Source organism: Eretmochelys imbricata, chromosome 14, assembly GCF_965152235.1.
Source record: "Eretmochelys imbricata isolate rEreImb1 chromosome 14, rEreImb1.hap1, whole genome shotgun sequence".
NCBI classification, from domain to species: domain Eukaryota; kingdom Metazoa; phylum Chordata; order Testudines; family Cheloniidae; genus Eretmochelys; species Eretmochelys imbricata.
The window spans coordinates 17,371,958-17,385,019 of record NC_135585.1 but is presented as its reverse complement, the minus strand read 5'-3'; the positions used below and the strand labels follow the sequence as shown (position 1 = coordinate 17,385,019).

Genomic DNA, 13,062 nt, shown 5'->3' with positions numbered 1-13,062 from the left:
GCTACCGCACTGGGACGCTCGTCTCTGGTGCTGTGATGTCATGCCCAGAATCCCCGCGCTTCTGCAGGGCCGGGCTCCCAAGCTCTAATGAGTGCTAGTGGCGGGAACGGAACAAGAGACGTGCTCCCGTCAGCGTGTGCAGAACGCCTCCCCCTCCCCTTCCAAAGGCTGGACAGCTGATCGGACTGATAGACTCGAAGGCATCTTTCTAGATGCGTCTGGCATTGGAGCCTTCCAAGATCTGTCACCCCCACGTAAGTATTTCTAAGGAGGTTGTTCCAAATAACTCCTCAGGAAGGACCGGTGGTTGTTTTGCTGCTTTAATTTGATAAAAAATATAAATAAATAAATGAGGACGTTCAAAGAGGGTGAAACCCAAACCCAAAAGCTCCTGGTGCCTTGTCCTACTGAAGCAGCTCTGGGCTCCTCTGAAGTCCAGGTGGGCTTGGGTGTGGAAGGAGATGTGTCTCAAGAAAAAAAAAATCCAACATGAGCAGATGGTGATTCACGGACGTTTGACTGGCAGATAAAACAACCGAGAGAGTCTGACATCCAAAGTCTCGACATGAGTTTCCAAGAAGAGGGAGCTGTCCTGTCCTTCTTGGGTATTGCAGAAGCTTTGAGAAAAAGCTACTTGTTGCGTGTGGCGTGTCACAACACACGCTCTCCGGGCTCTGGGAGAATCACAAGCAGTCCCTGCACAGCGCCACTTGTCCTTTCCGGTAATCGCGACATGGGCAGAGGCGCCGGTACTTGGTGCTGTAGCCTGCGCAGCTGTACAGCAGCGGTTCCTTCTGAAGGTAGCACTCCTGCACATTTTCAGCCAGTGCTGGGTAGAGGTGGTTCATCTCGGACTCCGTGGTGTCACAGGCAATGCGAAGCCTGGGAAACAAATACCCAAAATTGAATGTTGCTGTGTCCATCTCTGCACCTGCTCTTCAGCGGGTTTCATGTTGGATCAGAATGTGACTTTAGGGAGGGCTGCTACATCTCTGGGGGAGATTTGAACACTGCTGTTTACAGAACCTCCCTGCTTCGAATGTCACTGCAGACCTGTCCCTGTCCCACAATAACATTAAGCTTAAGTGATGTATGATTTGCATAGTAAGTGCTTGGAAACTACATGTGGCTACCTGAGCAACCTGAGATCTGTGTGACCCATGCAGCCCAGACATGAAACCTGTGAGATCATCCCAACCTATGTGTGCAATCCGCATGGCCCAAGCAAACCACCCATGGAATCCAAGGGACTGGCACAAGGACACATAATAGGCTCTCTGGGCCACACTGCACTTTCAGACGGCCACGTGCAGTGGCCATTGATTTCAATGGGAGCTGCTCCCATGCATCTGAGAGATTCTAGGCACTTGTGTGACACATGTGAGGTGCATGTATCAGATCCATGTGTGGGTTATTGTGAGAGGAGATTGGCCACAGGGCAGGGAGAGGCCAGTGTGATGGGACACGCCCCCATCCCGCTGACAGCAAGCTAACAAGCATCTCTGCACTCAGACAGTGCTGAGTAGGCGCACCTGCAGAGCATGCCCTACCTACAAGTGAAGCTGGTCATAGAGCAGCGGGTGAGTTTCCCAAGAGGAGAGGCTGATAGAGACAGCGAGAGAGCCCGGTAGCCACACCTGACCAGTGACTTGTGCTCGCTTTCCTCCCTGCCTTGTTTAGGGCAGACAGACATTGCAGCCCTGTGCGGTGCTCCGGACGTCTGTTCTTCTCTGATCTAGCTCCAGGACACTGATGGAGCAGCACCAGGGACTGGAGGTAACTGGACTCAGAAAGTACCCTGGGAGTGAGCTCAACTGCCCTGGGGAACCGCGAGCTAACCAGGAGGGGAGGTTCCAGATGGGACCCAGGGGCAAGAAACACGAAGAGATGACAGCCAAACCCTGAGAGCTGGGTTGACTGCAGCCAGCACCAGCAAACTTCTTGGAGTAGCACTAGAGGGAGGAATGGACTGGATGGAAAGTGAGATTGTCTTGTTTCCTCCAATCTGTAGGTGGAGCTAGAATGCCGGGGTCTCCTCTGGTCAGCAGCAGAATGCCCCTGGGTATCTCTGCATGCCCAATGGCTCTACCTAATAAACTCTGAGCTGAACTACTGACTCTGAACAGGTGATTTCATTCGGGGGCGGGGGGGGGAAGGAGCGGAGTGAGTGGAATCTGCACTCCTGCTCTAATTTATCATATAAAAATGTCACTAGGACTCAAATTGCCTGCCTGACCGGTGTGACAGAAATGGCAATGCTTGCATTTTAATTGTCCACAGTGCAGCATGGAATCGGGAGGCAGATTTATGCCCTATTAAAAACTTCACTGCCTGTGTGTTCAAAATGGAGTGTTAGAGAAAGGTATAAAAGGCAGGGGGAGAGGGAAAGGTGCCTGAAAAATTCAACATTTGTTTTGAAGCAGAAGCCCATTCGGGCACAATGCATCCAAGTGACACAAACAAAGCAGACTGTGCATGTGGGGTTGTGTACAAAGGGCACTGCAATGGACCACAGGGAGTTACAGCAAGGGGAGCTGTGTTTGCAAAATTGCAGAAAGTAGCACTGGGAGAACAGAACAACCTCACCTTTCAAAAGGTCAAGGAGGGAGTGTTGCCTAGCAGTTAGAATAAGGGCTTGCGAGACAGGATACCAGGGTTCTGTTTTTGACTCCGCTGCTGGCTTGGTGTGCAGCCTGGGGTAAGCTTCGTGGGGTCAGATTCTCCAAGGAGCTTAGTGCCCAGCTGCTCCCATTGTGACATCTAGGGCCAGACTCTCCAAGGAGCTCAGCACCCAACATGCCCACTACATGCTGAGCACTCTCAGAACTTAACGTGACCCATGTCTCCCCAGTGTGGCACTCTGTCCCCTTCTAGTGCTGGCCAGGCCAACTAGCACTTGATGAGCCTGTGATGGTCTCGGCTAAGAAAGGGGCATCTTTTAGCTCAGATACTACAAGCTCATGTATAAAGATCCCAAGGTCCCAGGTCTGATCCGTGCTGCTGACAACCCATCCAGGGGGTCGGCGTTACGCTTAAATTGGAGCTAAGCCTGGGTGAGGAAGCTGATCTTTTCTCACCGTTCTGGCCTTAGGTCCTAATTTTCAGAGATGCTTAGCACCCACGGCTGTCACTGACGTTAGCTGGCCCTGGCCTGTGCAGTTCTGCCAATCAGACCCTTAACCTCTCTGTGCCGCAGTTTACCCATCTGTAATACAGGGATAATAATGTTGCCCTATGATAGAGGAGTACTTTGAGGCCTAAGAAAAGCATTTTGGGGGTGCTTAAATAGGGGTGCTATAGCAGGACAATGGATTATTATCACCCCACCATGCAGGGGGGCAAGGTGAAGGTGCGAGAGCCATACTCACTGGAGAAACACGTCCTTCTTGTTGAGAAACTCGAAGAATGTTGGCTCGCAGACCAGCCCGTGCTCCTGACAGGTCTCAGTGCAGGCTCGCCCAGCCTCAGACACCCACACCTGCATGGAGCTCATGGGAGGCCAGACATGGGGGGCGCTGCTGCCGTTGTATGACCACACAAGGTGAGTGGCGTTCGGCGACAGGGTGAACGGGCTTGGCGAGCTTGGCATAGCATGGCCATTGGGCTTCGCTGGCAGAGGAGGAGAAGCTCCAGCACAGAAATCCTAGCGGGACAGAAAAGGATAGGTCACAGAGTGCCCCACGGAATGGAAACGGTTAAACATCAGGCCAGTCTGAAGGGAATCACTTTCTAGGTTGCAGCTGAGGCTCGCTCTGCTGCCTTGAGCTCAGGTCCCTTCCACCAGCTAGAAGGTAACTCCCGAGGGCCTCCCCAGGCAGCAGCTAGGGCTGCTGAATATATATGACTCCGACTCTGTTACTGACTCCTGCCCTGACCTGGTGGACCTTCCCTGCAGCAGACAGATCAAAGGGCTCTTCCCACACTGCCGAGCTTTGTGAGCAAAGGATCTCAGATGAGATGCTGTTTCTGCTCCGGCTCTCCCAGGTTCCAGTGCATCCCCTCGCCAGGAGCCAGCTTACAGGGGGCCCAAGGACCCCATGCGGCAAGGAAGAACGTTCATGGGGAGCCCAGTCCCCAGGGATTTGCTCTGATAAATGCCTACAGACATACTTAAGATCTGGAGCTAAACTAGGGTCCCAGAGATGAGCGGCCCCCTATTTCCCCTGTTTTTTGTGGCAGGGTTCCATACAGAGCATCTCTCTCCTTGTCACCAGGATGTACTGATAACTGCAAAGGAACATATCCCTGCAGATACGGCACAACTCCTCACTCGTCTCCACCCAGGCACAGCCCAGACAAGCGGTGGGCAGGGCTGCTATGGTACCTGAATCACAACCACAAGCACCACCTCACTACCCAGCCCCTACTCAGGAAAGTCCCAAAGCTGCAATTGGTGGGTGCCACCAGAGGATTAGGGAGAAGCATCCATGGCTCCTGCCAGTACCATGCCGGGCTCCAGCCAGAGGCACTGGCCCTTGACTTTCATGAGTCCTAAATCCCCTCTCAGATTCAGACACCAATAGCCCCCAGGGCTGTAGCCCCTGCCACCGGCTAGCTGGCTGTGTCCTGAGCCACCGGTGAGGATGTATGTCTGACAGCTAGGGTTGCCAGCCATCTGGTTTTCAACTGGAATGCCCAGTCGAAAAGGGACCCTGGAGGCTCTGGTCAGCACTGCTGACCAGGCTGCTAAAAGTCCATTTGGCGGCGCAGTGGGGCTAAGGCAGGCTCCCTGCCTGCCCTGGCTTCGCATGGCTCTTAGAAGCAGCGACAGGTTCCTCTGACTCCGGGGCAGCCAGGGGGCTCCACACGCTGCTCCCGCCCCAAGTGCTGGCTCCACCGTTCCCATTGGCTGGGAATCACAGCCAATGGGAGCTGCAGGGCCAGCGCCTGTGGGCAGAGACAGCCTGCAGAGCTGCCTGGCTGCACCTCCACCTAGGAGCCAGAGGGACATGTCGCTGCTTCCAGGAGCTGCCTGAGGTGAGTGCCGCCCAGAGCCTGTACCCTGAACCCCCTCCCACTTCCCCAGCCCTGAGCCCTCTCCTGCACCCAAACTCTTTCCTGGAGCCTACACACAGAACTGCCTCCTGCACCCCAATCCCCTGCCCCAGCCTGGAGTCCCCTCCCCCACAAACCCCTCATTTCTGGCCCCACCCCAGAGCCCGCACCCTCAGCCAGAACCCTCATCCATTCCCGCACCCCAGCCCTCTGCCCTAGCCTGGTGAAAATAAGCAAGTGAGCGAGGGTGAGGGAGAGTGAGTGACGGAGGGAGGGGGGATGGAGTGAGGAGGGGTGGGGCCTCAGATAAGGGGCGGGGCAGGGGTGGGGCCTCATGGAAGGGGCGGGGCAGGGCGCGAGGCTTGCAGTTTGTTGTACATCTTTAAATACAGTCTGCTGGCCATGATGCCTGGCTGGCTGCTTGCCCCAAGAAATGACGTGGGAAGCCCTGTGGGGTGGGAGAGCGGTCACGGACCTGGTGCTGAATGTAGGCGTGAATCCGCTCCAGCATCCCCTCGCAGGTGTATTCATAGGGTACGTAAGGGTCTACCTGTGGAAAGGAAGCAATAGGACATAGTCACAAGCAGGGAAAGACCGCTCTCTTCCCCTTGGCTTAGGGCTTTCAGCTGCCCACCACTTACAAACCCAGCTCAGAGTGCCTGTGGGAGGAGGAAAGTTACTGGAGCTCGTACTCACAGACCAGTTTTCCTAATGCCTTTTCATGTTTCCTTTCACAGCAAGACCTCCTACAACCCATTTCCAGGCCCATCTTTATTGGTGGGAGCAGCTGGTGTAAGGTGGGCACACAAACACCGACCAGTGCTCCAAAGACATGGCTTGCTGCATTGCTGCCTGCTCTGAAGACTCCACTGGGCTGACTGCAGAAGCAGGGCGCTTGGCTCCCAGCAAGGGACAGCAGCAATGTGGATAGGGTTACTAATCTCCAGTACTAATTAATCCATTCTTAATCATTCCTCACACTTAGCGCTAGAGCTGTGTGGGACCCAGAACTTCTGTTTCCTGGGAAGTTCCACAATTTCGATATTTGTTTTTTAGTTCTGAATCAGAATGATTTTCAACAATTTTTTGTTTTAGGTCAATCAAAACGAAATATTTCAATTCTGACTGTTTTATATTATTATTATTATCTAATACAAAATAAAATAAAATTTTGGAAAGTCCTTAAAAAAAACCCAGAATGTTCCATTCCAATAAGTCGCGGTGAAATGTAGTTGAAATCAACATGGCTTCCGCAGAAAGTTTAGATTGAGACGAATCAGCAGTTTCTAGCAGGAAAACATCCCACTGGAAAATTTCTGACCCGCTTTACTTTGCACGTCTCTAGCCCCTTTCACTCAAGCATCTTTTCCTGGGAGAGTGGTGCACCGCTGAAGCAATCTGCTGTCTGGAGAGACACATGGCCTTGTCTCCACCTCTGCTACCCCGCCAAAGTTTTCTTGGGCACTTTCAGGGATGCTGGCGATCATCATGTTGGACCTGTCAGAAACGCCAACAGACACATGCAGCCATCTGCTACCAGGAGGCACGTGGATGGAGTAGGAACTTGAAAGACAGGAGCCCCAACAACAGACGGGCTCAGCAAAACAAATGGCTCTTTGTGAGACTCCCTCGTTCCTTCCTTTCCCCTCATTCTAGGAGATCAGAACTCAGAATGTGGCAATTAAGAATCAAAAGAAAGCCTGGAGATTACACGTGTGTGGAGTGCTGCCCACACACAGCAAAAGCCCCTACTGTCTGTCTGGTGTACCCACCTGTTGTCTCTTAGCGTAACGTAGGCAGTACGCATTTTTGACTTTTTGTCATACAGCACTTAGGATGATGGAGCCCTGCTCCCTGGAGGGGGCTCCAGGTGCTACCACAACAACAACAGTTACAATATTTGGAGCTGCTCAAAGTTTGTGTCACAAAAATGGCCTAGATAAAGAAACAAAGACTGTCGACATTATCAAGATGTGCCATGTCTTGCAAAAAAAAATTTTTTTGTGTGTGTTTATCAAAACCTGCATTTTCTTACTGAAAACCGGGTTTTCAACAGTTTGGGGTAAACACAGGATAGAAAACGTCCTGGGACATGGGTTCATCTCAAACACTGCTCAGGTGCAAATGTACCAGCGGGCTTCTCAAACGACCTGCAGAGCACACAAAAGTCTGGCTAGAAGACGAAATCTTTAAAGAGCCACCAAGAGCTGGGTGCCCACTCTGGGCAGGAGATAGGCACCAGGAGAGAGCTCCAGCCAGGACTGCTCTAGGCACCAGCAAAGCAAGCCCGTGACGTGCTTGGGTGGCACAATTCCCGGGGCGGCATTCCGGCCGTCCTTTTTCGTCTGTTTGTTTGTTTGCTTTGGCAGTTCAACTCTCGGAGCTTGAGGCGGCAAAAAACCTAGAGCCGGCCCTGGCTCCAGCAGAGAGACCAGGGTGCCAGCATTACAGAGCATAGGGCCTGGCCTATGTGGGAGAGTGCTAACATTGTAAAGAAGAGGGACTGGGGAGACTGGGATATTCCCAGGATTGTAAGAGCAGGGTGACTGGAAAGACCGAAATCTTCAGAGCATTACATAGCACAGCAACGCTGCTATATAGTAAAACACAGGAAATTTGGGGCAGGGGAATGACATGTGAGCTTAGAAAGGGAAGTGCATTCCCTGGGCAGGTACCTCCACATTAATCCAGACATGCTATAACTGACATATTCTGTTATGTTGCACCACCCCCATCCAAACACTGTTGACCAAGTTTTTTTTTAAAGTGGGTGGCAGGTGCTCAAGAACTAGGGCCTGTTTGGGTTATAGAAATGTTGCCAGTTATCTGTGTTGTACATGAAATGAGTTTGGCAGGTCTCAGTGCAGTTCCAAGTGCACTGTGTCAATGTGACAAAAACCACCACAGCTGTCAGCACTAATCCAACACCTTTGCGGGGAGTCTGAGCAGGGAGGCTAAGGATTCCCTGGGCCTGGAGTCTAAAGCCATCCAGCAGTATGGGTGGTCCGCCTGCGGGTCCCACATGAGGCATGTTGGCATGGATCAGGGTGGAGAAACTTGCATGGCTGCTGTCCATGCCATGTAGGACTTCCAGCTCCAATGCTGCCTCTCTCACCAGCAATAAGTTCACAGAAAAACAATTACATCTCATTTCCCTAGCACTGAATAGGGGCTGCACCTCAACAAAACGACCCCCTGTAGTGGCCTAGCCAAAGTGTTGGGGCGTGGGGGGAAATCCAGGGAAACATTCACACAATTTCAGATGCATTCAAATGCCATCCACCCCCATTGCAGCCTGAGACACCCCCAGGCACATCCCTGTCCTTTTTTAAAGGATCTGTCAGCTCAGGGCCTCATGGAACAGGCGCCCCCCGTCAATGTCAGTTCAGTGTGCTTGGGGCCTTTCAGGATTTTTAGCCAGTCTTTCTATTGCTAGTGGCAAAGATTCTGGGCAGGACCCTGCCCTCTCCGTCATCGATGCGCAGAGGAGTTGGGGATATAGGGAGACTATTCTCTACTGCAGTGGTTTTCAACCTTTTTTTCATTTGCAGACCCTTCAAAAATGTTGAATGGAGGTGCAGACCCCTTTGGGAATCTTAGGTAATCTTTGGACCCCCAGGGGTCCACGGACCACAGGTTCAAAACCACTGCTCTATGGTAATGACCACCTTTCACAGACTCCTTAGACATAGTTTGCGGACGCCAAGGAGTCCGCAGATCACAGGTTGAAAAACCACTGCTCTACTGCATAGGCCACAGAGCAGGATCTCCACCTGGGGTTCAAGACAGCTCTAGTGACAAGCTAGTGTGCTAGGCACAGCACCATGGCCCGAGGGGGTATGATCTGCCAGCTAGGGAGTGGGACCAACCCATTATTAAATAATGTTTTGTATTCAACACTCCAGACTGGCAGCATCTGAGTGCTGTCCTGCAAGGAAACCCACAGCAGGAAATTTCAACAGGAAACAAGGCCTGCTGCCAATAAAATATTGAATCCGGCCTAGAGATTCCGAGCCCATCACCTGCCACCTCCCAATGCAAACGCCTCCCAGCAGCCAGGCTAGCACTGTTTTGGGACCGGGTTTCCTGCTGAGTTAGTGACCACAGCTGCGTGGGACAGAACTCCTGACGGTAATAATCCACTGATGGCAGCAGAGCTAAGCTTGATGGGTCCAGGTCTGGACCATGTGCTGGTGTTGGGGGCAGGAGCAGAGTCTAGCAGCAGGAACTCTGATTGGCTCTGCTCTCCAGGCCTCTGCAGACCTGCTTCGTTATAGGGTCCAGTGTGCCCACTAGTGCTGATGAGGAAGGGATTAAGGAGGTAGGTGGGACGCAGAGGGAGACACAAAGGAGCACCAGTGAAACATCCCAAAGGGTGAATAATCTTTGTGTCTTGTTTCCCGTTTTGCAAGCAATGCATCATTTCCCCTCTGCTCCACCTCCCCACCCCCTTCACCAAGCCCCAGAGGGGAAAAATGCCTAATGGAGTCTCAATGGAGATTTAACATTTGGAGCTTAAGCTTTATTGCACCACAAAAGACACGCTATATGTAAAACAGGGCCTCTGCTGAGACCGATTAGCATTTAAATGGAAGCTATGATTAGCAATAAAAGTGAGCAGGACTAAAGAAATAGCGGGTGGGAGAGAGCAGGAGGCTCTAGACATTAGGGCGCACAGGAATAAAGGGTTTGCCGTGCAACTCTGGAATGAGACCAGGCGCAATGAAATTACTGAACAACGATAGCCCTGCAGCTGGCACCTTGCCCGCCTCGCCATGATTAATGCAGTCAACAGCACAGACACTTGAACCTGCTTTGTTGATCTTCCCATATCCCATTGAATCCCACTTTGTCCCACTGAGTCACTTTTCTCATTATCCCTCCGTTCTTCATCTGCTGTGGCTTGCAGTTTGACTTCTTCCTGTTTGTTTTCTGGCCCTGATTAGCATTGCCCTAAACCCCACCAGCCCCCACATCAGCTTGGCCTGTCTCTGCCTAAAATCCAAAGGGGCGGCATCTAATAGTTATCATTAGCGGCAGATGACGCATGACAGAACACGTCAATGGAGAAGTCAGAGACGCGCAGCACAATGGCATGTCGCACCATCCCCAGGGGTGTCCCAGAGGTGACCAAGGCACTGGGCCTAGGAATGACAGCAATAAAGCACGGCTTTATATTTTAACTGGGAGCAGACTAATGGATGAGAGAAGTGGGCGTCTCTTATGGAGAGGAAGGGATGGGAAGAATGGAGTCCCTGAGGTGACTTCCATTGGCTCTCAAACGAGGTCACAGTGGTGCTGAGAGGCTCCATGCTTCGTGCTGATGGAAATATTTCTTTTGAAACATTTTTTTAATGAAACATTTTCATTTTCCTTAAAAACGGTCAGAAACCATTTCCTAGCAAGCTCCACCCACACTCTTGCCAAGATCTGCCTTCCTAAGACCCTGCCCCCCCCGACCATAAGCCACCTGTGTTTTAAAGCCACCTCTGCAATTCTTTACTTTCTCTGGTTTGTGACGCTTTCACCTGGGCCTGGAAAGATCATTTCCCTCTCTGCTGCTATTTAGTGGTATATGCGGTGGCAGAGTATATTTTTTCTTTACAATGTTTAATGGTGGGTAGAGCTGGTGAAAGGTGCCACAGCCCAGGAGAGGGCAGGCCTCTGTCTACATGTGTCAAGCTGGAGGCAGCGTCAGCTTCCCCCGTACCCTCCTCTGCCAATGTGCCTCAGCCCTAACTTAGAGGAAGCTCCTCTAGCAGCAAGAAGGACGTTCAGTCTTCATGGTCAGTTTAGCCCTTTGTCTCTCTGTGGGAGATGACCAATTTAAGTGCGGTTTTGGGGTGGACATTTTGTGACAAAGACAGGTGCCTAATAAGAATTGGACTGAGACCCACCAAACATTCATTTCACGCAGACCACTGAACAGGTCAGTTATTACAGATCTGGGGCCAGGTTTGAATGGGTGATCCAGAGATTTTTTTTTTAAAATAAAAAGACTCTCCTCTCCCATTACTGATTCTCTGAACAAGCCAGTACCCTTGTTTGGTGATTCTGATGGAGTGGAAGCAAACTTTGCTTTAGTCTTGTTCATACACCATCCAGCACAACAGCAGTGGTGCCTAGAAACTACGGTGACAGGCACATGGTAACAGTGTAACACTACTGCAAAAAAAAGCAAACATCGTTCTGGGGTGTATTCGCAGGAGTGTTGTAAGCAAGACTCGAGAAGTAATTCTGCTGCTCTACTCCACGCTGATTAGGCCTCAACTGGAGTATTGTGTCCAGTTCTGGGCACCACATTTCACAAAATATGTGGATAAGTTGGGGAAAGTCCAGAAAAGAGCAACAAAAATGATTAAAGGTCTAAAAAACATGACCTTTGAGGGAAGATTGAAAAAACTGGGTTTGTTTAGTCTGGCGAAGAGAAGACTGAGAGGGGACATGATAATAGTTCTCAAGTACATAAAAGGTTGTTACAAGGAGGAGGGAGAAAAAATTTTCTCCTTAACCTCTGAGGAGAGGACAAGGAGCAATGGGCTTAAATTGTAGCAAGGGTGGTTTAGGTCAGACATTAGGAGAAACTTTCTAAATGTCAGGGTAGTTAAGCACTTGAACAAATTACCTAGGGAGGTTGTGGTTTTTAAGAGCAGGTTAGACAAACACCTGTCAGGGAAGGTCTAGATAATACTTAGTCCTGCCATGAGTGCAGGGGACTGGACTAGATAACCTCTCGAGATCCCTTCCAGTTCTATGATTCTATGTTTAGGGATAGATAGATAGATAGATAGATAGATTATAAGACTAATGGAGATGGGAATTAAAAAGTTAGGGATGGCCCAGGTAATTCAAAATTTGTGTAACAAAGAGATTCCATGAGTCAATTCCCTCCCACCACACATACCTAATCCTAATAAGCAGAAAACATTCAGCCACCTAGATTCTGGGTCTTTGCAGTCAGTCTAATACCCAGGGCTGTGAAGCAGGAAGAAGCTTTTGGCAGAGTGTGGATGCTGGGATAAAGCAAATGTATTTTCAGCAGCTCTGAGTCAGTGTGATTTCAGACACACCGCCCCCGTGTTCTGTCTGCTATTTATACACAGCATTCAGCTTCTTCTCTCTGGATTGGCACTATCATTTAAATGAATGGCATATTTTTAGCATGGATTATGAAACACTGCTGTCCTTATGGAGGATTCTTTCTACTTTCGCTTTTAATCAGTAAAGTATTGGCAGAGGAATGATGTAAAGCCATCCCTGTTTCCTTGAACAGTTACCCTCACATCCTGAAATTTACAACTACACACTGGAAAATCACAGCCACTGCCTGAAACTGATAACTGTCCACCACTTTCTGTTAATGTATTTCTTGCTTTGTGCACAGGTACTCTTATCACAGTACTCTCTCTCATCACCTTTCTTTAATGGTTGCTCAGATACTACAGTGATGAGGATAGATAGATTCATTCTCCACACATGGGCGATGCTGCTTACTGACTCCCTTGTAGGACAGGCAACAATGTCTCCACTGTGAGCAACACTGCAACTCTTACAGTGCTGCACACTTATTCCTGGAAGGACGTACTTCCTGGAAGGAACTTTCAGCCCTGGAGCTCATAGGCCATTCCTGACTGTGACCCTAATAGCATCCCACTGCCAGAGGGCTAGAAGCTGCCTGGTAAGTAGCAGTGTGTCTCAGCTGGCCTGACCAGCTTAGTGTATCACCCCAACTCACTGTTGTCATAATCTGTATCAAAACGGTGTCATGTAAAGTATCCTATGCGAACTGGTAATGCATTGGCCATTAATATTATGGTGTGGTGCGTATGTTGGGGTGATATATGAAAAATCTGAAATATGTGCTGGACATATGGTCTTAAAATGTGATTGGCAGGAAGGGCTTAAATCCCCCTCCACCTTAGACAAAGGAATGTGGTCCCCCCTACTTGAATGTGCCTCCAATATAGGTTGAACAAAGACACACAATAAAGGTACATGTACATAAAAGGTAAACAAAGCCATCAAACAAGGGAGTGGGGGAGATAACCACTTAACTAATAGGACTGG

General features: G+C 50.3%; 1 protein-coding gene across 2 annotated transcripts in view; it reads right to left on the bottom strand.

The window, feature by feature from the left end:
- Positions 1-683: 683 nt before the first annotated feature.
- The window catches only part of MGAT5B (alpha-1,6-mannosylglycoprotein 6-beta-N-acetylglucosaminyltransferase B), a 172,470-nt gene continuing 160,091 nt past the window's right edge, over positions 684-13,062 (bottom strand). For both annotated transcript variants that reach the window (XM_077833803.1, XM_077833804.1), the window contains 3 exons: positions 5,471-5,545; positions 3,369-3,643; positions 684-882 (listed from right to left, as the gene is read on the bottom strand). In XM_077833803.1, coding sequence (XP_077689929.1) covers positions 684-882; positions 3,369-3,643; positions 5,471-5,545 — 549 coding nt within the window. The remainder of the gene's footprint in view (positions 883-3,368; positions 3,644-5,470; positions 5,546-13,062) is intronic.